Raw genomic sequence first — 22,212 nt, 5'->3', positions numbered from 1 at the left:
TCTCTGACTACTGCTCATTTCTGCTGCGTGATTGATATGAAGACTTAGATAGGAGAGCTGAAGATTTGATAACATACCGAGCCTACTCAAAGGAAAAGACACGATCCAGGTGTGCGGCGTTCTAAGCACACGTGCAAGAAAAGAAATACATTCAAAGATGAAAGGCACTGATAGTTACAAACAGGCTTTGAAACCAAATTGCTATTGTTGTACATCAGTACTACCGAGAAACACACTTTGGAAAATAAATGCTGACCCCGACACATGAGTGATGCCTGCAAGCAGTGACCGATGCACCTGATTTTCAATTTTTTTAATGAATTTCTGATAAAGACTGCTGGAACATTTGTTTTGCGTCGAAAACAACAGATATTATTTACAGCTGCACCTCAGCAAATAGCTTTGGTTTAGTACAGCAGATCTCCCGGGGCACACAAAATCCACCTCTTAACTGTAGCAAACGAACCAAGTTTATAACCTGGCACTCCAGCAGATGAATTATCGCTCGTGCTCGGCTCCAGCCCGCTCCACCACGGCAAACCACGGCAACAGCAGCGAACCCCGGCTCCTTCGAGAACCGTTCGGCCTGCTGCCACGGCGGCGCGTTGCTCCGGGCCCGCCGCGCCCCCCACAGGCCCCGCGGTGCGGGCTTCCGATCGGCGCTGAGGGCGCCCCCTAGCGGCCGAGCTGCGCGCCCGGCGCCGATTGAGCCGCGCCGCGCTCCGTAGCGCCCCGCACGTGGCCGGCCGCGGGCCCAGGGGAGGGGCGGGGCAAAGCGGCGCGGACCAATCAGCGAGGAGGAAGCGGGCGGAAGTGGAGGGGCGTGGTGCGGGGCGTGGTGCGCGCGCTGCCCGCCGCCCGCCGCCCCTTCCCGCCGGCCGCCGCAGTGGTCGGGCGCGTGTGCGCGGCGCCGTGCCCCCGCCCGCCCTCCCGGCCGCCCCGCCGCGCTCCGCAGGTAAGAGGGGCCGCCGGAACAACTCCCCCCACCTTTTCCCGCTCCCGTCCGTTCCGGGCCCGGCGCTAACGGCCGCGGCGCCGAAGGCGGTTGGGCCGCGGCGCCGAGGGCCCCGAGGGCGGGCACGTGGCGGGTGGAGCGCGGCTCTCCGGCCCCGCGGGCACCGGGGGGGGGAGATCCGGTGGGGCCCCGCGCTCGGACCGACGCTGTGCGTTCCCCGCAGCCCCGCAGCCGCCGCCATGGCCGACGAGCTGGACTTCACGACGGGCGATGCCGGCGCCTCGTCCACCTACCCCATGCAGTGCTCGGCGCTGCGCAAGAACGGCTTCGTGGTGCTCAAGGGGCGCCCCTGTAAGATCGTCGAGATGTCCACCTCCAAGACGGGCAAGCACGGCCACGCCAAGGTGAGCGGCAGCGCCGCGTGTCCTCCGCTCCGAGCGGGGATGGGAAGGGCCGGGGACAGAGCCGGGCCGGGGGATCTCCCTGCCCCGGGCTGTTGGAAGCATTACGCGGCGGTGGTGATAAACTGTGCGGTGGCGGGGCAGGGTAAGTTCTGGAAGGGGCTGATGAAATCCCCAGGGCGTGGCTGGGCCGCGCCGTCTGCCCCACCGACGCTCAGCAGGACGCAGCGTGTGCTGCCCCAGCAGTTGGCCCTGCAGCTGTCCGGGGCTGGGCTCCCCCTCCACTCACTCAGTGAGACAGATCTACAGACACGGCCTCACTTGATTCTTAAGTTTCCGCAGCCTCGTGTGATACGTGCGAGGTATTTAGCATTTGTCCAAACTAGAAAATACCAAGCCTTTGCTGGTTTTTTTTTTCTGTTCTTCTCCTTGCACTTTATGGCTTTTTTTTTTTTTTTGGACTTATATAGTATTACTAAATACTGAATGAGTTGTAAGAGTGAAGGGAGCTGAGTAGAGTAGGCTGTAAACTGCTAATCCATGTGCTAGCTGCCCTGGGAAGCTGCTGCAGGCATCAGGAGAGATGGGAGCAGCGTTCACCTCAGCACGTGGCCACTTCTGTTCTCCTTAACCTTCCTCTTGCCTCTGTCACTGTTCTATTTCACACAGCAGCTGGGACGTGAAATAAATGTTCTTTTAAGAAACACATACCAAATGTCAACCACATTGAGCTTTACCTTGTATTGTATAATGGTGGAAGGTGAAGACTCTAGCCTTCACTCACTTCCTGTAGTGGATGATCTGAAATGTGTAAGGATACCTGAGGGTCCTTCTCTCAGGGCTTGGGCTGCTCTCACGCAGCAAGCAAAGGATTTGAGGAGATTTTTTTCTCACATGTTAGTTTTTTTTTAAAAAAAAAAAAGAAAAAAAGACAAGAAACCCCGCATGGGACCAGCAGTACTGATTTGAGTGGCATTTGGCTTCTGTGGGTTGGATGGTGGCTGATTTTCTTTCTTTTTTTCCTGTAGGTTCACCTGGTTGGTATTGATATCTTCAATGGGAAAAAATATGAAGATATTTGCCCATCAACTCATAACATGGATGTCCCAAATATAAAGAGGAACGATTACCAAGTGAGTTACTAGTTGTTATCTTCCCACACTTAAATGTAAAATTCCTAATGCTACAAGTAAACTATTTTTACCACAAAACTGCTTGTCAGTTAACAAAGTACTGTTGCCCTTAGAGAACTGAGGGTTTGGCAGACTTGCCTGTCTAGATGTGGCATTACTGAACCAGAAGCATTTAGTCGATTGTTAAAATTGTCAGAGTTCTCTGGATAGAGATCTCCTGCTTAGAATGCTGCTGACCTCACAAGGCGAATTAAATTAGGTTCTTAACTGTTACAAACACAGTACTAAAGAATTAGTGTAACAGCTAACTGTGCCTTCTGTTTGTCTTCCCTTGCTGCCTACTAGTGATAGTGATGTTAAATTTCTTAAAAATGAACTTCTCTTCGCAGCTGATAGGGATCCAGGATGGGTATCTCTCCCTGCTGACAGAAAGTGGTGAAGTTCGTGAGGATCTAAAGCTGCCAGAAGGTGATCTGGGCAAAGAAATCGAAGGAAAATTCAATGCCAATGAAGATGTGCAGGTAAGAATAGAGTAAAGCAGACAAGAAGAGAGATAGTTAATTGTTCTTGCCTGAAATCATAATAGATGTTCTTCGTTGTGTAGTTATTTGTATTATTCCACGAAGAGAGGGCTAGAAATATGGGGGTTGGTTCTTTGGCATGTAGGACATTTGTGTTGGGGTGTGCCATGTGGCACTGAAGCCTAGCTCTGTTGACAGTGAAGTGATACGAGTCTCAGATGTCTGGATAAATCCTAATGGTGCTATGTGCACAGTGTAGATTGGAGCTTCCACTCTTTCTTGTGTGGAGCTTTGTGAAGTACTGTGGGCTACAGAAACAACCTAAAGCTGAAAACAAGTCTTAAGATGCCATGACCTTGCACCATGAAGTGTGATTGCCTGTAACTTCTAGGAGCAGTTCCTCTTTCGAGGGTCGGAAATAACCTGTGTGTATTTTCTTCCAGATATCCGTCATAAGTGCAATGAATGAAGAATGTGCTGTAGCCATAAAGCCTTGCAAATAAAGAGGATCGCCAGGCACGGGCAACTGCTCAGGTCTGGATAAACCACAGATCTTTAAATTTGGTTCTGATTGTCACCAAAGCTCTGGCCTTCACAAGCAACCTCATTTCTTTTTTGAATTGTTACAAAGCAGTGCTGGATTCTGGATTAGTGTTGCAGGCTAACTGGCAGTTTTCAAAATCACTGAGGTTTTAATTCCTTAATTGTAACTATTTTAACATTCCTGTGGGTTTCAGCTATGGATCTAAGAAACCGATCAGGTGTTACTAGTGGATATAATTTTTATTTGCTTGAGCAAAACAGTGTTTGTCTGTATGAACAGACAAAATACAGTATTCAGGGGCTTTTAGATAAGCTAGTAGGTATCTAGGATTATAAAGTGACCTAGAGCACAAATAGTATTTTTCTTGACATGTTTAGATAGAACTGACAATAAAAGTTGCTTTTTTTTTTTTAAAGCTTAAATATTTTGTGGATTGGGACTCTTGCAGAACTGTAGGTACCAATCACAAATTTTAGACCAAGAAACTCAAGTGATCAAAAATGCCAGCTGGCTTGACCAAGCCCCAGTGGCCATGTGCAACTTAACTGTATTACCTCTGTATTCTTTTTTGCCAACTTGTTGGCTTATTGTAACGTTAAAATGGTGTCAAAGCCTACCTGTGGTTTAGGCAGGCAGTTGAGTATTGAGTAGATGAGACATAGATAGGTCAAGGTGAGAATGGATGCTAAAGCTATAGACTTTCACTCGAGGCCTTTGTCAGACTTAAAGAAAAAAAAGAAAAAAAAAACAGTTCAATTGCTTTCCTTTGTATTTATCTTAAACTATAAAAGGGTGACAAACTCCATGGGAATCTGTTGCAGTGCTTCCAGCTTTAGGTTTCAATCTTCAGGTTCAGACCATATTTCTGTAGCACAAGGACCACGTGGTTTTTCAAAAAGTGGGACAAATTGTATCGTTGAGCCTAAACTAAATGCATGTGTTTCTTTTTAAATTGAACTATTGTATTTTCAAAATACAGACTCGACAAACAATACTGAACAACGATGGCTTAACTATAAAAAATAACTACACCGTTTAAAAAGTCAGCTCCTATCCACGGGAGTTCTGAGTCATTAAAACACGCGTGCATGCCTCTGACTACTTAGTAGCTTAATAAGCAAACAGAAAGCTTCACAGAACTAGTCATGGAAGGATAACTAGCTTACTCCTGTTTATAGCACTCAACTTGAATTCAGATACTTAATGACTCTTCATAAGTGGGAAACTTCTTAGCCCATGGCTCAGTCTCTCCTCACAGCGCGTAAACCATTTCATGGACTTGGCTTAAGCTTCAGCAGCTATTGGCTGATGTAGGACAACTTGTGAACACCTAGTGTGCTGCGTTAGGCAATCTGCACAATTCAGGCTATTGGCAATGAGAGTCAGACTTAACACTGCTGCTTACTGCTTAACGTGTTTCCAACTTGTACTTTATAATCCCACAAGGGCTCACGGCAACTATCGTGAACTGCCCTTGTACATACTGTTTTAGGGCTTAGCAAGTCTTGGAAGTCTAACGCAGGGGGCAAAAGCATGTGTTCTTCATAGACATCTCATGATGGAGAGCAGTACAATGAAGGTAAAGACAGCAATAAATACACTCTGTTAATTAATAAAGCACAGTTATCTTGGACACCTGGCAGAAGTAGGATACTGCTGCATGTTCTTGCCTAGTACAGTGCACGTTGCAGGTGAGCTCTATAAATAGCTCCTTGACTGAAATGACAGACCTTTTCAAAAAGCTGTAGATCCAAGAGATTGATGCGTTCAGAGCGGTTTTTAAGGGCATGCTAACAGTTGAAGCAGCTCTGCACTATGTCCTTTCCTGCCTCTCCATACTGAAACCTAAGAGACAGGCTTTGCTGGGGTTGATGGTGACTGAAACCATTGGTCATAGTCTTAACAGCAAGCTGATCTGTGTGATCAGCTGCCCAGTGGGAAGTCATTATTATGAATGCTTTCTAAAAGGCTTGAAATCTACAAGACTTGGATTTGTTGTTCTGGTAGGGTTTCAGTCTGCTTTCAGGTGCCTGTCAGTCCCCCCAAACCCTTGCTGGAAGACAGGTGTTCGATGCCACTGGCCCACAGTCTAAGTATTTACTTAGACTTGGCTAAGTATTTACTTAGACTGTAAGTTCTCTAGGACAGGGGCTGTTTTTCATCCTGTTTCTACAAGTGGGATCCTGGCCTGACTGGAGTTTTCAGGTACTAAGGCAATCTAAAGATCAAGATTTTCATGACCTCCAGCTTGCTGGAAGAACCTTCCTTGGGGCTTAAGGATGTCCTATTGCAACCTTCAGTTCTGCAAGACCTAAATGATTCAGTACTTCAGTATAGGTTTGTTCTTATATACTTAGTTGTCGTTTGTGAAGCACTTCAAACACTATGGAAGTGCATAGCATTGCCTCGTCATGCATGAAGTTTCCCATAGATAATAATACATAAGCACGAGTCTTAAGCATAATCTTCAAGTTTTAGTAAGGTTGAAAGTTGCTTCTAAATTAGAACAAGTCTTTGAGACGTTTTTTCCAAGGTTAGATGTTTCAGTCTACTGTCAGAATAATTTGCAACAACTTTGTTTGTGATCAGTAGTCCATATAGATGCGTATTTTTAAGATCTCTAAGCAAATGCTTAGGAAAATTCCTATTTCGTAGCTTTACTTCAAAACAAACATCATCCAACTACTTGTTTTGTAGTATTGTCTTTAACACTCTAAAACAAATTGTATCAAAATAGAAAACTAAGCTTCTGATAGCTCACGCAATTGCTTAAAATAAAGGCTGTGAAGACTAGGAGGTAAAGACAAATATTTCCACTCCAAACAATGCATTTTTTTATGGTTCCAATTCATTGAGTTTCTCATAGTACTTTACAGAATTGGAAAGACCGCAGTATTTCCTGCCTCAATTGTTGGCACATAATACTTAAAGATTTCAACAGATCCTTCAACTTTTTGCTTCTAATGGTGGTTTTTCAACTAGGCTCCTGCTAGTTGAGCCATGTTCTCAGGGCTGTTTTTTTTAAGAAGTTCGCCGAGTTTCATTGTTTTAATGTAACTGCTTTCAAGCCTCTCGCAGGTTTTTCTAACCCATGATGTACCCAGAAATGGTGCACGGTCTGTAGCTTCACAATACAGGTAATTTTACAGAATCTGTAAAGAAGTCAAACTTGTTGACAGTTGAAACTCTTATGGTTACTGCAGGTCAGTCTTACAGAATTCAGAATTCAATAAACCCCACTTTTTTTGCTTGAGTGATTAGAATGTAGTTTGTTACAGTAGAATTAAACTTCAGGATCAAAAGACCTTAAAGATATGTTGCATATCTCACACGCAGGTTACCGAAGGCACAGGTGAGCTCCGGTGCCTGCAGGAGTAACTTGTTGTGAGCCGGGAGCCGCTGTGTTGGTCTGAATGTTTGCTCTGTGTCACTGAAACCCCTGTTCCCTATCTTGTAAGCAGACCCCAGCGCCGTGCTGCTCTGCAGGGCGGGGAGGAGATGCCCCCCACATTGCAGCAGCTCCAAGCCCCCCAGAGCTGAGCCCTGAGGCAGCAGCAGACCCGGGGCTGTGTTTACGTTTGAGAAGGTGCGTTGTTTTACACCACACCCACAGTAAGCTGAAAATGGTCATTGTGTGCGTTTTGCTCCAGAAATAATAAAGAGCTCAGTGCTGGGGGGACCAGGGCGATGCTTGCGGGGACGGGGACTGCCGGGGCGCCTGTAACGTTGGGGTGACGTGGGTGAGTGGTTCTGTGGGTGGGGATTGGGCCGTCTGTAGCTTCGCAGTCAGCGCTCGCTCTGTGCTCCGCGCCGTGCCTGTTGGCCAACCCCCTTGTGCTTTCCGAACGAGGAACACTTTAACGCTAGAGCAGCTCGGCCTAGAATTGTACGAGAAAAAGAGAAATGCTTTCGTTCCTAATGACAATTAATTAGAGAAAATAAAGAGGTGACTCGCTCCCCCTGCCGTCTGCGACTCGTCCTTGGGGGAGGGCGGGAGGGACAATTCCTGAGGGAGGCGCGGCCCCGTCCGCCTTCCCGGCACCCCCCGGCCGCGCAGGCGCACTGCCCCGCCTCGCGCCTGCGTCATGACGTCACGGCAGGCTATAAGAGCGCGGCGTGCGGCCAGTCACTTCCTTTCAGCGAGCGCGTCGCGGCGGCGGGATGGCGCCGGTGAGTGCGGGCGGGGAGGCCGTTGTCTGAGCAACACAGGCGGGCCGGTGGGCGGCCCTCGGTGAGCTGGCGGCCCTCCTGCTGCTGCCTGCCGCCCGTGCCGGGCAGGGGCCGGCTGCAGTGGGGCCGCTGCCCGGGTGACGGTGCCCGCGGCTCCGGGCGGGAGGGGCTGGGCCCGAGAGCGGCGCCGACGGCGGGAGAACAGATGCCTCCTGGTGCGGAGCTAACGCTGGTGTCGTTGCCGTTTCGTTTTTAGCAAAAAGATAGAAAATCGAAGAAGGCGACGTGGAAGTTTTGCCTTGACCTGACTCATCCTGTGGAAGATGGAATCTTCGATTCCGGGAACTTTGTAAGTGGTGACTGTGTGCGTGGTGCTGTTAAAGCTTGGTGCCGAACGGCAGCCGGACTGCCTTTGAAAAGCCAGAATCTAAGTTAGTAAAGCCAGCTGCTTTTTAATTTGCCAGCAGTGCCTGAAAGCTGCCTGGGCTTAAGTGTCTTACGTAGATTAGATGGGTGCCCCTTCCCTGGAGACACCCATGGCCAGGCTGGCCGGGGCTCAGAGAGCCTGATGGAGCTGTGGGTGCTCCTCTTTACTGCTGGGGATTGGACCAAATGGCCTTTAAAGGTCCCTTCCAGCTCAAAGGATTCTTTGTCATTTTAATTAATTACATGCTGGGAAATCTTACTGCATTGTAGATACTCACTGTGGCAAGGAGTGGTATTTAACGTTGCTCCATGACTAGGGTCCCTTCCCTAGTTCATACCTAGGGTGCCATTCCCTAGTGTTCTATTTCTTCTCTGATGTTGAAACAGGAACAGTTCCTAAAGGAGAAGGTTAAGGTCAACGGAAAAACTGGAAACTTGGGCAACACTGTTCACATTGAACGTTTGAAAAACAAGATCACAGTGACATCCGAGAAGCAGTTTTCTAAAAGGTCTGGCTTACTTGATGTCTTTTCATTGTATTTGCAAGTAATGGGCTTTGAGCAGAGATATATAAGCTGAATATGACAGGTTTTTAATGTATACAGACATGTTGGCTTGTATTAATATTAGCAAATATCTAATACTTCAGAGCATGTGTTAATATTAGCAAAATACATAATTCAAACAAACATTTACAGGATTAGATATTAAAAAAACATCTGCTTCTTAAGGGACAAGCTTTAACCTGCAAATTAATGTTCCCTCTAATACAGACATGGTAATACAAAAACGTTTACGTAGCTTGTTAGAACTATAGCAAGAAAGTATGCTATTTAAAACTGCAGCTGAATTCATATCAGGAGTGGCTGTTTTATTACATAGTAAGTTGTATTAAAATGTATGTATATGTGATGTGCTGGGGCAAGAGAACCCCTTAAGCCAACTGGAGCTTTACAGCAGTTAGTTTGTTAGTTCATGGGAGCATGCAGTAGATCAGTACACTGAGCTGGGTACAGTTCCTCCCCCACCCTCTCCTTCCATTTTTCTGATACAGATGTGCCAGTAGCTGCTGTGTTAGAACAAGGTTTAGAGCCACTTCTCGGTGCTCTTGCTGGCAGCGAGCCATGAGGTCAAGAAGCATCAAATAAGTTCTTACATATCAGAAGTGAAAATGTCGGTTTGTTATCTGTTACACGTGATAATACATGAATTATATCAAGAAATCACACATTAAGTGGAGTCACCCCTCGAAAAATTCAGCACGTAAAATGTACACTGTTGCCCTGTTAGAGCTGTGTCATGAGTAGAGTACAGACATGAGTAAGGAATGTTAGGTGACAAAAGTTCTAACATTAATTATATGTTTGTAAGGTACCTAAAATACCTCACAAAGAAGTACCTCAAGAAGAACAACCTGCGTGACTGGCTTCGTGTTGTTGCATCTGACAAAGAGACGTATGAACTGCGCTACTTCCAAATCAGTCAAGATGAAGAAGGCTCAGAATCTGAAGAATAATTGAAGCTTGCTTCATACTCAACACAGCGTACAAAGGCAACATCTATTTATGAGAACACTTAACTTATTGGTGAATAAAGACTTTGTACTCTGTTTGACAGAGCGTGGTTGGGTTTCACGATTTTTTTTCTTACATTATAATTAAGGGCCAGTATAGAGAATCGTTTGATGTGTAATTTTATTTCCTTGGGTAGAAATTGAAGCTGTTCAACATGACATCAGTGAAAGTCCAGGTAGGAAAGCAGAACTAAGCCCTTCACCCTGTAAACGTGTGGGACACTTAGAGTGCTACATGGTGTTTGTACTCAGGCTGCATGACTTCCTTTGGAACAGCCACATAGAGTGGGTTTTAAACACATAAAGCCAGAATTGGGTTTTTAGAGAGAGTTAACCCTGTGGAATCTGCAGTGCTGTGTCTGTTTATAACAGGGGTGGATGTGGGCTACAACACTGAGATTTTCTGCTTGAGGAAATCTGCTAGTTGAAGCTGAAGTGTGCCTACTGAAACATTCCATTTCCTCATGGATTTTTGATTTATTTATTTCAGCACTCCCTTTGCTGGCAGATTTTACAACAGGCTTGAGAGTTGGTAAAGCACAAAGCAATGCTTTATCAGCCGTGTGACACCCTCTTGTGCTGCCTAAATCTAAACAAAATGTACAGAGGGGGTGATAAATGAGACCCCAGCGCACACAGGAGTTTGTCACTTGCCCTTTTCCAATTTGTTTGAGCAGCTGTTCTTAACAGGAGATGAGAGGATGCAGCAATGGAACAGCTGCTTGAGTAATTGCTATGGTGCCAGTTTGTTTCATTTTTCTGTTTCAGAACTAGCAGAGGTAAGGGAGCCAGCGTGCTGCTTTGGACTTATTTATTTATTCAAGATGGTTATGGCCAGAAAATGCCACAAGCTGGTGTGTCCCCGAGGCTGCCAGCTGCCAGACACTGCTCTCTCAAGGTTTGCATTGAGTAAGTGCTGGCCTAAACCTGGATCAGTCTGTAACAGCATCCATAGCTGCCCTTGAGCTGCAGAGCAGGCAGCTGGGAGCCATTTCAGCTGAGCACCTGCCCCTCTGCTGATTTTCAAGCAACAGCTGTAGGTGCCCACGTGTGTTTTTTGTTTGTTTGTTTCTGCTGGAAATCCATAGGGCTGTTAATGCTTTTCTAAGGTGGTTACAGGATTGAAAGTTGATGCTGCCTTCAACAAGCAGCTCTAGTTTTCATATCAAGCCACAAGTATTTGGAAAAAGAAAAGATACAAAATAACTACACATTATTTGCTGCACTAATTTAAGCAACAAATGCTGTGACTAACAGTCCTATTTCAAAGTACATCTCCATCTATTTTTTTCAGAATTGCACTTATGTGACAATGCATCTTTTAAATGAGGCTGGCACAAGGAAACCATTGTGATTAAATGTAACAACCACAAACAAAATCAAGAAGCTAATAGGGCCGTGCTACCTTGTTATCTATCTTTTAATGCAGTGTCATGTGTTGTTGCACAGCCTAACAGATACATGTTATAATTCAACCAGAGAGAGGGAAGCAAGGGAGGGAAAGTGTCGTAGTGCCGTGTAAGCTGCAGTGCTCACTGGGCTTACCTGGAGCAAGGATGGAGCCCGGGAACCCCGTTCCTTCCATGGGGCTTCATGGGAAGAAACAGTTGCAGTGCACAGACAAGAAGGCAACGTCAGAAAAACATGAACAGTGGGAATTGTTTCATAACATCAACCATTTTATAGCAACAGAGCCAAAGTAATGCAGGTGGCAGGTGGGAATCAGCCTGCCCTTGTTTATGTTAGGAAATTAATTAAATTATCTAGATAGCAGTCACATGGACCTTTTTGGTTGGTTGGTTCCTTGCCCTTCTCTCTTTATTTAAAATCCACAGCTTAATCTCGGGAGCGCAATGGCACTATCAGCTTTACATTTAGTTGAACTTAAGTGTACATATAAATGCATAGGATGCGTAACCATATGCTTATATGCTATATATATAATTTTTACTTCCATTCCTTTCTCCGTAAAGGTTTTCCCCTCCCCTCAGTTCCCAGTAAATGTTTCTCCTAGGCTCTTCCAAATAAAATCAGTTTAAGAGAGACCTCCCACACCTGGGGAATTTTGATGTCCAGCAAATAAAAAATAATCAAGTGATTTTTCTTAGAGAACAAGCCCAGCAGCTGTTGCCAGAGCAGCAGCAGTGGCTCTGCGTCAGCTATTATTTGTGTGTGAGCATATGGAGAGCTTTTTCTGCACCGCCGGTCTCCATCATCTCTAGCACAGCAGAACCTCACCGACTGCCATTAAAAAATAAAACCAAAACCACGTGCTTGCTGCCTGCTTGCTCCCTAGGCCTATAGCTATCAGAAATCAGCTTTATCTTATACCCAAGGTCAGGAATAAAGAGGAAACCGCTGGCAGGAAATACCTGGAGAGGGGCCGGGGCACTGCTGCGTATCACAGAGCCATTTGGCAGTATCAGAGGTGGCACAGCCTCAGCATATTCCCACAGCATCAGCACGAAGTAATTAGAAACAGAGAGGCCTGTGGAAAAATAAATAAGAATAGCTTCAGTGTCCCAATAGCAGGAAATGAGCCTCTTTGAAGGGAGTGATCCGATTACACCGAATAGAGACAAAATGGGGATACAATGTTGTTTCTTTTAGAGACAAAACAAAAGGAAGAAACCTCATCAGATGGAGCCTAATGTCTCCCTGTGCTGGTCATGGCGTGCTGCTGCAGTGAGCCTTCTCCTCCTCACTAATACCCTCACCACTAATAATTGTCTTTATTCATATTCCCAGCATAGGCTCCCCCCTAAGGGCAATGACCCCGCACGCCTTTGGGATGCTCTGAGCTGCTGGCACCCAAGCCAGGAACCAGCTGGCACAGGGAGGAAAGGCAGCATGGAGCAGTGGGTGCCCTGAGAGCAGCTAGCTCAAATCCTTCCCTTTGATGGAGAAGGGTGAGTGCACTCCTCCAGCGCGCAGCCCTGCTGCCAGCATGGATAAGGATGGCTCTGAAGTCCCTGTTCCCAGAGCTGTAACATTTTCCTGCAAAAATGTGTCCATCCGTCCTCCTCCTTCCTGCTCATGCAGAAAATATTTACCCTGCTGGGAGATAAGGAGCTAAGAGTTTGGGATGGTTTTTGCTGACAGCATGGGCTGGGAGCCGCAGAGCTTCCAGGCTTTTCCCCAAAACCTGAAATTTCAGAGCTCTTTCCCCAACCTGTTTCAGATCAGACCCACTACCAAGGGCCTTTTAAAACAAAGGTGACATTTTCGGGAAACCGCACGATCCCGAGGGCTGAAGGTTTGAGCAAGGGACATAGGAAAACAGCTGCGTGGGACCTGACACAGGTCCTCGACCCTGGAACGCCTCAGGGGTGGCAGGGACAGCAGCAGCCAGGGCTGCTCTCACTGTGTCACAGCTCTCGCTGGATTCCTCCCCTACCATACATGTGATCCAACTATTTCTCCAAACACCGGTTACTGTCAGCCTTGCAGTTCTTCAGACCAGCCACATATCTGCACAGCCAGCAGGAGATGGAGCCAAACCAACCTGCTGTGCCGCTGCGTACTGGGGAGCACAGGGAAGCTGAAAGAAATACTCCAGAAGCAATGGCATAACAACAGCAGGCACAGCAGCTTGCCCAGGTCTGCAGCACCCCTGTGACTGTGCTGGGACAGGACAGGGAAAGGGCCCAGGCCTGCAGCAATGATCAATGTGATGGATGCCCTGCAAGGGTCCCTGTGCTGTCATGGAAAAAGTCATTATAAATGCTGGGGTGAATGCAGAGGTATGGGACAAAGTGCCTTGCCCAGTGGTGCACAATATTCTGGCTGTGTGCAATACCCTTTCTGATTTTACATTTCCCTGGGTATTTTTCCTAACAAACTCTAACAAAGGTGCTGGCAGAGGCTCACACATCCATTTGTACTTTCATTTTCCTCTTTTGCTTCTGTTTCTAAGGAAGCACATTGATTTCACCATTTAGGTATTATTGACAACTCCCTGAAGCCCGAATATTGAAGTTAAAATGCTTCAAGACCCAACTACTGAAGAGGCTGCACTCAGATTTTACTTCATTATAGATGCAGAGGTAACCACAAGGTGAAAATGATGGAGTAGAGAGAAGCAGAGCTAAGATGCAAGCCAGCATTCTGATCCCAGGATGGTGTTACACCACTGGTGCGGGAGGAACCACAAATACTTTGTGCCCAGCCCATGATCAACAGAGTCACAGGGAAGAGATGAGACATGGTGAAGCGAGATCCTACGTGAGTCAGAAACTCATAGCCTGGACCTGAGCAAAGTGCTCACTGAGGGTGAGCTGATGGGATGCTCTGTCAGCTGAAGAATCTGCCTCCAAGTGCTGCCTCTATGGGAAAGGGAGCACCAGCAGCAATTGAGGGATCTCCAGCACCAGGAGCTGGGGGTTGTCCCAGCAGCTAATTTCATGACTGATACACCAGAATCTAAACATTCCTTGGAAAATTCCCAACACTGGTGAAATGTTTTCATGAGCCAAGGTTTCTTTGAGTCAGGAAAGAGGTGAACACCAGCCTTCGTTTAACTGCAGAGATACTTAAAATAGAACTATGAGCTTAAGTTGGTGAACTCTGTACCTAAATGCACTTCCCAAGACCTGCCCTGGTAAGGTCCAAGTGACACCCATACTGCTCTGGATACAGCATCTTCCCATCTGCGCTCACACACAGGTTTTGTTGCTAGAGCCAGACTACATTAGATCAGTTTCTCTATGTGGTCACCACTGGAGGAGATGATTATGCCACTCTCCTTTGATTCTGAATGCATGGAGCCAGGCCAAGAGAAAGACAGCTGATCACCCAGCAAACTGCATTTCCTAATGGCCCCTGTGTTTCTGTGCCTTCCTCCAAGGTCTCCACCAGCGCAGTGTGGGTGGGTGCATTAACACGTACAAACCAAAAGGCACAGTGGATTAAGACGCACTGCCCTGATGAGGGAATATTGGCTGTAATTTGTTTTGCAGGCACTTAGCAAAGCAGAACTGGAAGAAATAGGGGAGTGCCCAGCAAAATAATATGAAAATGGAGTCCCTGGCAGCCTCAAAATGTGCCCTTTTAACACAGTTAGAGCACAGGCAGATTGCAGACCCTGGACCTGAAGTAGCCAAACTGTAACTCTGTTGTTTAAGACAGTGAAACACATCGCAACGTGTCTGCACTTATCTCTCCTCTCAGCTACGGCCTGACATGAAAAACCACAGAGCAAAGATTCACACCATCACTGCCAGCCGTAAACTGCACCCGTGGTCCCCAGACCCACATGCTTTAGAGTGAAATGAGCTAAAAAGCCTACAAAAAGAGAAATATACAGCAGTCTGTGCACATCAGACCGCGCCAGAAGACAGAGAAAATCTTTGACATGGCCTCACCTCCACCCTGCTGGTTCAAGCTCTGAGCACAACCTGTTCTACAAGCAGTGGGAAACATATTGCAGCTCAGATGGAAATGGATTGTTCTTTTGTTTTTCAGCTTCTGTGAGATATGAATTGGGAATTCATTAGCTGTGAACTGCTGAAAAATAACATTGCTCTTAAAATATTCAGTAGCCTCCTGGCTCCAAAGGACCGTGGTTAACTGTAAGCAGAGCAGAGGGGTTTTTCATCATTTAAAATATCCTGGAAAGGCTCGTTAGAAATTACTTACTGTTTCTTTCAGATGCTTTTTATTTCCATTTGCAGACTCTTCTTGCTTGTAGAAGAGCTAAGATACAAAACCATTAGTAGGCCCTGAAGATAGTAAAAGGGTTTCTTTCTGCTGGTATGAGAGAGGGGCAGGGCAAATGGTGGGCTCCAGGAGGAGCGTAGGGCAGCAGCAGCAGGGCCCTCCCTGGCTGTCTGTCAGCCTCAGCCTGGTGGAGCAGGTCATGGGCCCAGGGTCCAACCACAGCTCTCCAGCTCGGCTCTTTAAAGTAGGATTTATTTTCAAGGGCTTTTAACAACAAGTTGGAGGAGTAACATGGTGGCTGCACAAGTGTCCAGTGGATAAGACAGAATCACTAAGGTCAGAAAAGACCTCTAAGATCCTCAAGCCCAAGTCCAACCCATCCCTCCACGCCCATTACCCATGTCCCTCCATGCCACATCCCCACAGCTCATGGACACCCCCAGGAAGAATGGCTTCAGCACTCCCTGGGCAGCCTGTGCCAATGCATCTCGGCTCTGAAAAGAGATTTTCCCTAATACCCAATGTGAACCCCCCTTGGTAGAAACAATACACTTCTGCCCAAGAAGCCATCAGAACCAACTAACTGCAGAGAAGTTTCAAATTAGTTCAAAATCAATTTGCATTTTTTTTAAGGTTTTTTTCCAGCTCTTTTCATAAGGAAGGTACTGAAACAAGCTTAAAATTCATATCATGATGGGTGTCTGCACGGTACCTTCATGTCAGTCTTCTGAAAATGGTTAATAAATCCCTGCCTGGAGAGCTTACTGCAAGGAAAGGGAGATCCTAAAGGAAAAGCTGGCAGCAGGCAACAATCAAAACAGCAATTTTTTGTTTAACTGATGTTTTCCTGTGAAAAATACCCAGTGAAAGAAGAAAGCCAGGCCCTGCTGCACAACCATCCCACCCATTGCAGGGCACCAGGGATGAGCACAGGATGCCTTTGCCATTCTCCCAACGTGTACCTTGCACCTTCAGTAGCAAAGCAGTGACAGATTTCACATGAAAACCACTTCCTTCCTATACCTCTGCATATCCCAGTGCAGGCAGCAAAGGGAAGGGTTCACCAGCAGCATTGTCTCTGCAGATGCCACTCACTGGCTCTGCCAAAGGGGAATGATCAATTTCACAGCATCACGGCCAGATCTGCAGCCACAGCCAGCAGCTCAGGGAAAGGGCTTACTGCTGACTCTGTGCAAGCTGGGAAAGATTCATAGTAATTATGTTTTCTTAAGAAAATAGTTGGATTAATCCTTCTGCTGGGGTTGCAGTTAGTTTCCAGTCAACTGGTGTTTTGGAACCGTGTCAGAAAGCAAATCAGACTGCCTGGCACCATTTCCCCAAACTATTCAAGGCCACGTTTCTCAAGCACTCCGTCAGATTTTCAGAAGAAAACAGATCTGATTTCAGACACGCTCAGTGGGTGCTGCTGGGTGCTGGGGAAGATGAGGCCGTTGTCGTGGTGCCTCAAGGAAAAGCAGCAGATTTTGCACAGACCTAACGTACCGGATCTGGATGCCAACCACACTCTTTCCCTGGGTTGCAGTTGCATTTTCTTTTCTGCAATGATCCATTTATAGCTCCAAATTTGAAGTGGTAATTCCAAGGAAGACAACAAGAGAAACCAAAAACGGATGGAATTACAGGAAACATGCACAGCCACGGTGCTGGTGCCAATGCAGCACTGCTCTGAGTCTCAGCAAGAGATGTGCAAGCACCACATTTTGCCACAGGCAGAGAGGCAGAGCTCATGGCACAGCTACAGCTAGGCAAGGGGGGCTGGTGGTGGAGCTAAGGACAACCCTTAACCACTGTCATTGAAATACCTTCTGTGAGAGGCTCTGTAGGATTAGCTCTTATGAAAATCACTCCAGCTTCTGCACTACAACTTAGTGTAAATTAATTTAATCAGTGAGAAGTAAGCAGAAACTCTCACGCATCAGCAATGCAGAGGGCTCTTCTTTGTAACAGTTATGCAAATAATGTATGTGCAAACTAAGGGGTTGCTGTGGATATACCCACACAAACCCACCTTTAGAAAGCAGTTTATGTAAGCTTCTCTCTTTGGCTTTACAGACACATTTAGCAGGGGAGATGGTGGTTGAGTTAAAGCCAGTGGTTGTCAGCACCTTCCTGTGATAGTGGTTCACCCACAGAGCAGAGAGAGCCTGGGGTGAGAGGTCAGGATCCAGGCTGGGTCTTCATGTATGGATTTAGACATTCTATTGCCTGAAGTAAGACAGTACAAACATGCAGAAATAATTTCAGACTGAAAAATACATAAACGGCCGGGATGGATGAGGCTGAGATGAGGGGGTAACTTTGGCAGGACAATCTCCACTTCCATGTTAAAATCTCAGCCTTTTTGTCTATCCTCCCAGCCTGTATTTTCCTTCTTTAATCCCTACTTTAAGGTACTTTTGAGGCCCTCATCCACTGAAACCCCCCCATTACCTCATGCTCAGCCCTCCACAACTGAAGCCTTTCCCAGGCACAGCCCTTCCTAAAAGTGTGGTCGCAAAGACAGGAAGAGAGACTTCACAGGGAGACTGGAGAAGGCTGGCTCATTCCGTTGAGTCTAGAGAGCTGAGAGAGGTTCTTACTGTTGTTTATAAGTATAAGGAGTCACAGCTGGAAAAGAAAATAATTAAGCTGAGAAGAACTAATGGGATTGAGTTGGCCATAAATAATTTAGGATGGAAATGAGAAGAAGCTTCACACCATTAGAGGAGATGTCCAGGAAAAACCTCAGTTCTCGCCTCCAATTAGTCTGAAGCATCACGAGGGGTGTCACATTTCCAAGCCAAGACCTGAATGCCTCCTCCCCAAGGCAATGAGGGCCAGAGTAGGAGGCAGCACCACCCAACCTCAGCCCCATTCGTGGTGGCAAGAGATCGTCGCAGTGCTGGGGATTCTTTGTGGGGTAGCCAGGTGGGTGCAGGAGCCAGCTGGAGGCTGAGAATTGCTGATGGCTCTGCAAGTTTCCAAAGATGTCAAAATGCACACACTTGGATTGTTTTCTCCAGGGTAAACTGGGGGATCAAAGCCAGTTTGTGCAACGGGTGCACAGGCATTGCCCAACACCAACACAGGTCTTGGGGCAGAAATGGCCAACATCCACAGCTTCTCTTAGCTTATTTTGCACTTTATGACTTCGTTGTTACTGACAATAAGCACCTTCAGACATTTTGAAGGACTGTCTGAGAGCAAATCACAGGATCAAAGTTATAAAATGTTCACTCAATAAAATTGCTTTCTTAAACTACATGAAAATAAATGTCTCCATGAATCCTTAACGGCACAGTGCTGTGGTCCTCATCCAAAGACAGGGTCAGGGCATGGGGAAGACCAGGGTGGTCAAGCTGCAGTCTGACTCCAATTTAAAGGCCAAAAGTGAAAGAGAGTTATAGGGAATTGAGAGTTCATTGCTATTATCTCACTCTTTCCATCTTGAGAGCACCCAATGCCAGAGACCCGCAATCTACCTTCTTAGAAAGCAAACAGTAAGCATAGGAGGCAGTGGGAAAGTGGGTAGAAGAGTATTTAGAGAGGAGGGATGCAGATGGATGGAAACTGGCACCCAGGGGTTTAATGTCCTGCAGTGGGAGATGCACAGGAGGTAACTGCCTTTCAACAGAGCCAAAACAAGGCATCAGAATCATAGCCATCTGGGAGGCAGAAAACACTGCAGTGCCTCAGGTTCAGATGGGACCAAAGCTAATTAGAAGAGCTGACATGCCCCAGAGCTAAGGAGGGACGTGGAGGCACAGCAGCAGGGCCAGGTGAGATGCCTCACACCAAGGGACAAGCTTCACTGCCTTCCACTGCTGGCTTAGCCACTGCATCTTCCACCCACAGGGACAGGCCTTGCCCTGCTCTTTGTCCCTCTTGCACAAATCAGAACCATTCCAGAGAAAGCCAGCATGCCCAGGAGAGGCTCTTCCACCCTGAGATAACACAGAGCCTCTGTTTGGTTGAGAAATCTGCTGGTGGGAGCCACTGCTTGCAGCCTTCCCATGTTGCTCATTGTTGGGTATGTGCGGGCCAGGAGCTGCGTGGGATTTATTGAGAATGAGGCTTCAAGGACAGCACAGTGAGAGAAGAGCCAAGCATAATCACATCATGGGGCAATTCATTAGCTGCAGAGCTGATAGCCAAGCCTGGGGGATGCAAGTAGCTGCCACGGATAAACGCCAGGAGAGGGAGACTATCAGTTTGACTTGCACAACTTGGGCAGCTTCGCAGCTCAGTCTGTGCACAGAACCCTTGGTGGTTTCTGACTGCTCTCTATCCAAGCCAGGTCCGTTGCCCAGGGGCTGCAGAAGGTGGCTCAAGGCAGGCATATGGGGAGCATCTTGATAGGAGTCAAGGAGTGCCTTAGGTACATCCTCTGAACATGTCTGCAGTTGTTACAACTTTTAGTCATAGCTAGATTCTATGATTCTCAACAGTGTTGCCAGGTTTTCAGAATAAGTAAGATCTGTGTAACCAAGGAGTAAATATATTTATATAGACCTAAGGATGGACATGCTCGTGCAAATTAAGCTGGAGAATTGTGTGAGAAGAGAACGTCATCCAAACCAGAAGGAAAAATAGAAGATGTCTCTAACTGCAAGCATTCATTCCATCAAAGCATGCTTCTCATCAGATCATTAACTGCAAAAAGTCACTCCAGTGAAATTTCATACTCAGAGATATCAAACACCTCGGGCCCTCTTGTGTCAGGGGACTCTTTCAGTCCCTCATCCATCTCTGCTGCGTCAGCCTACAGAACAACTGCTTCTTTAATGCAAAAAGATGGCACAGAGCTGATAAAACAACAGCTGTAACCTCCAAGCAGAGTCAAGCACTCCTGTCCCACTGATAACCATGAGTAGCTGGCATCCTGAGAGAGCAAAGCAGAGAAAATAACTGAAATAAAGCTGTTCCCCCTTCTTTCTTTAAATAGTTGGATACGCTGGCAACGAATATGTGCAAGGGTTCAGCCTGAAGGTAACTGGGGCAGGAGATACATGCATGCAGTAGCCAACAACCTCTACAAACAGGGCACCTCGAGACAGCACATCTCTGCACAAAACATATTACTGCCATCTTCCAGTCTGCATCTTAATGCAATAACCTCTCCCAGCAGAGCTCAGGCAGAGGCACAGCAGCTAAATGGATTGTGCAGGCTGAACCAGCCACCCAGACAGCAAAAGGAAAACCCAAGCTTCTGCCATGGGCAACCCCCATGTTTTGCCCATGACCACCACCCAGTGCTTGCATTTGCACTGGTGCTATCAAAACACACACCTGATGGGTTTTGCTTCTGCCTCCAGGCAGGTTCGTCTGCAAAGTTACAAGCATGTTCCATTTCGGTCTGAGCTCAAAATTGAAATGCAGAGCACTGGTTGTCTCTATCGAAAAGGGAAAGGCATTCAAGATCTCCACGCAAATGAAGCTCACTTTACTGAAGGGAAATTTTAATATGGGCTGTAGGGAGAATCTCATCACAGACTCAGCTTTGCAGAGAGCTTCAAAGCAGTCATGCATGGATCAGACACAAAAAGAGGGAGGAAACCTGAAAGCTGCCAATACCATGAGAGCAAAGACTGCTGGAGAGGGGAGGAGGAAGCACTGCACTCCTTCCCCACATCCCCTGCAGGGCCCTGACTTGGCTGCAGAGCCCTGGATGAGGGCAGCATCAGCTCTCCCATTCCCACCCCCCTCTTCTCCTTATTTTGCCCAATAAAGCTGTGCTCTCCAGGAGCTGCAGGCGACAGGTACATCTCTGCCACGCTGTGTGCCAGCACTCTGCTGGCAGCACGCTCACCAACCGCAGGTTGGTTTTTCACAGTCCCTTTGTGAGCCTAATTAAAGATTTCCATCTTTTGGGACAAGTAGCAGAGCCGCTAATTAGCTGACAAAAATTATAGTGAGGAGCCAGTAACTGCTGTGCAGCTTCCTCGGTGCTCATCAGCATCACAGGGTGGTTTTGGTGGGAAGAAGCAACAGCAGAGCTATGGAGGGAGTGGAAAAGACAGCCCACCACTACTGCAAACACCAGAAGTGTGGGAGGCAAACGTAGTACCTCAAGGCTGGATCTCGCAGGAGGGAATGCAATATAAACACATACAATGGGATATTCAAAGCAAAGGGTTACCCAAAGCACCAAGCACTGCCTGCTCTTTGCACCATCTCCAAGTGCAGGAGGTGGGACACCTCCGTTTATTCTAACTCCCCTGTAACTGTTTGCACTATTGTGCTGCTTTCATACCTTAAACAGATCCAGACCCCAGGACTGGAGAGGGCAGGAGCCAACAGTCTCAAGGTGCTGCTGCTGAGAGTATTCCAGTGGAGAACTGCAGCTGGGCTGGGCTTTAAGTAATCCATATCCCCTACAGGGCCTTCCTGATGAGAGGGAGCACCAGATAACGAGGCAGGTGGTTCAGGTGAGATGCAAGCAGTGCAACCAGGGGAAATTACTTAATGAACCATCCTTAACTCATCAACAGAGCTACTGAGATACTTTCAAGCAGAAAGGATGGTTGCTGAAAAATTCTGGATTCTCTTTTTCCATCCTGGAAAGCCCTGCATGGCCTTCTCCAGGCCCCAGGGCTTCAGGACAGACTTTTGGAATAAAGGCAAACCTTTTCCTACATGAGGCTCAGCTGAGCATTGTAAACACACCCTTCAGCCCTCCTCAGCTGTTGCTGCAGCTGAAATATGTTGTTTGTGCTTTGCCCACTAAGTGGAGCTGGGGGCTCTCCCATGCACGATGTGGATTTTCCTTCCCAGACAAAGTGGCAGAGCCCTTGGGGCAGCCCTAGCTTTGGGGTCCCGGCTATGGGGACC

At 47.2% G+C, this 22,212-nt stretch overlaps 2 protein-coding genes across 2 annotated transcripts; both read left to right on the top strand.

The window, feature by feature from the left end:
• On the top strand, nucleotides 811–7,511 carry EIF5A2 (eukaryotic translation initiation factor 5A2). Its single transcript, XM_021395481.1, has 5 exons — nucleotides 811–955; nucleotides 1,179–1,359; nucleotides 2,385–2,489; nucleotides 2,879–3,010; nucleotides 3,454–7,511. Exons 2-5 carry the CDS (start codon nucleotides 1,195–1,197, stop codon nucleotides 3,511–3,513), a joined length of 462 nt encoding a protein of 153 aa, XP_021251156.1. The 5' UTR covers nucleotides 811–955; nucleotides 1,179–1,194; the 3' UTR covers nucleotides 3,514–7,511.
• Nucleotides 7,622–9,769, top strand: RPL22L1 (ribosomal protein L22 like 1). Its single transcript, XM_021395482.1, has 4 exons — nucleotides 7,622–7,724; nucleotides 7,981–8,073; nucleotides 8,538–8,659; nucleotides 9,522–9,769. The coding sequence occupies exons 1-4, from the start codon at nucleotides 7,716–7,718 to the stop codon at nucleotides 9,664–9,666; spliced, it is 369 nt and encodes a 122-aa protein (XP_021251157.1). The 5' UTR covers nucleotides 7,622–7,715; the 3' UTR covers nucleotides 9,667–9,769.

The sequence above is a fragment of the Numida meleagris genome, chromosome 4, assembly GCF_002078875.1.
Source record: "Numida meleagris isolate 19003 breed g44 Domestic line chromosome 4, NumMel1.0, whole genome shotgun sequence".
NCBI classification, from domain to species: domain Eukaryota; kingdom Metazoa; phylum Chordata; class Aves; order Galliformes; family Numididae; genus Numida; species Numida meleagris.
The sequence above is the reverse complement of the archived record's forward strand: the minus strand, read 5'-3'. Positions and strand labels throughout refer to the sequence as shown.

Bases quoted from the DNA above. Each gene is read 5' to 3' on its own strand.
- RPL22L1 (XM_021395482.1), top strand. The intron at 8,074-8,537 runs GTAAGTGGTGAC...ATGTTGAAACAG, and splicing joins TCTTCGATTCCGGGAACTTT to GAACAGTTCCTAAAGGAGAA. The intron at 8,660-9,521 runs GTCTGGCTTACT...TATGTTTGTAAG, and splicing joins GAGAAGCAGTTTTCTAAAAG to GTACCTAAAATACCTCACAA.
- EIF5A2 (XM_021395481.1), top strand. From the start codon at position 1,195: ATGGCCGACGAGCTGGACTTCACGACGGGCGATGCCGGCGCCTCGTCC. The intron at 2,490-2,878 runs GTGAGTTACTAG...TTCTCTTCGCAG, and splicing joins TAAAGAGGAACGATTACCAA to CTGATAGGGATCCAGGATGG. The intron at 3,011-3,453 runs GTAAGAATAGAG...ATTTTCTTCCAG, and splicing joins ATGCCAATGAAGATGTGCAG to ATATCCGTCATAAGTGCAAT.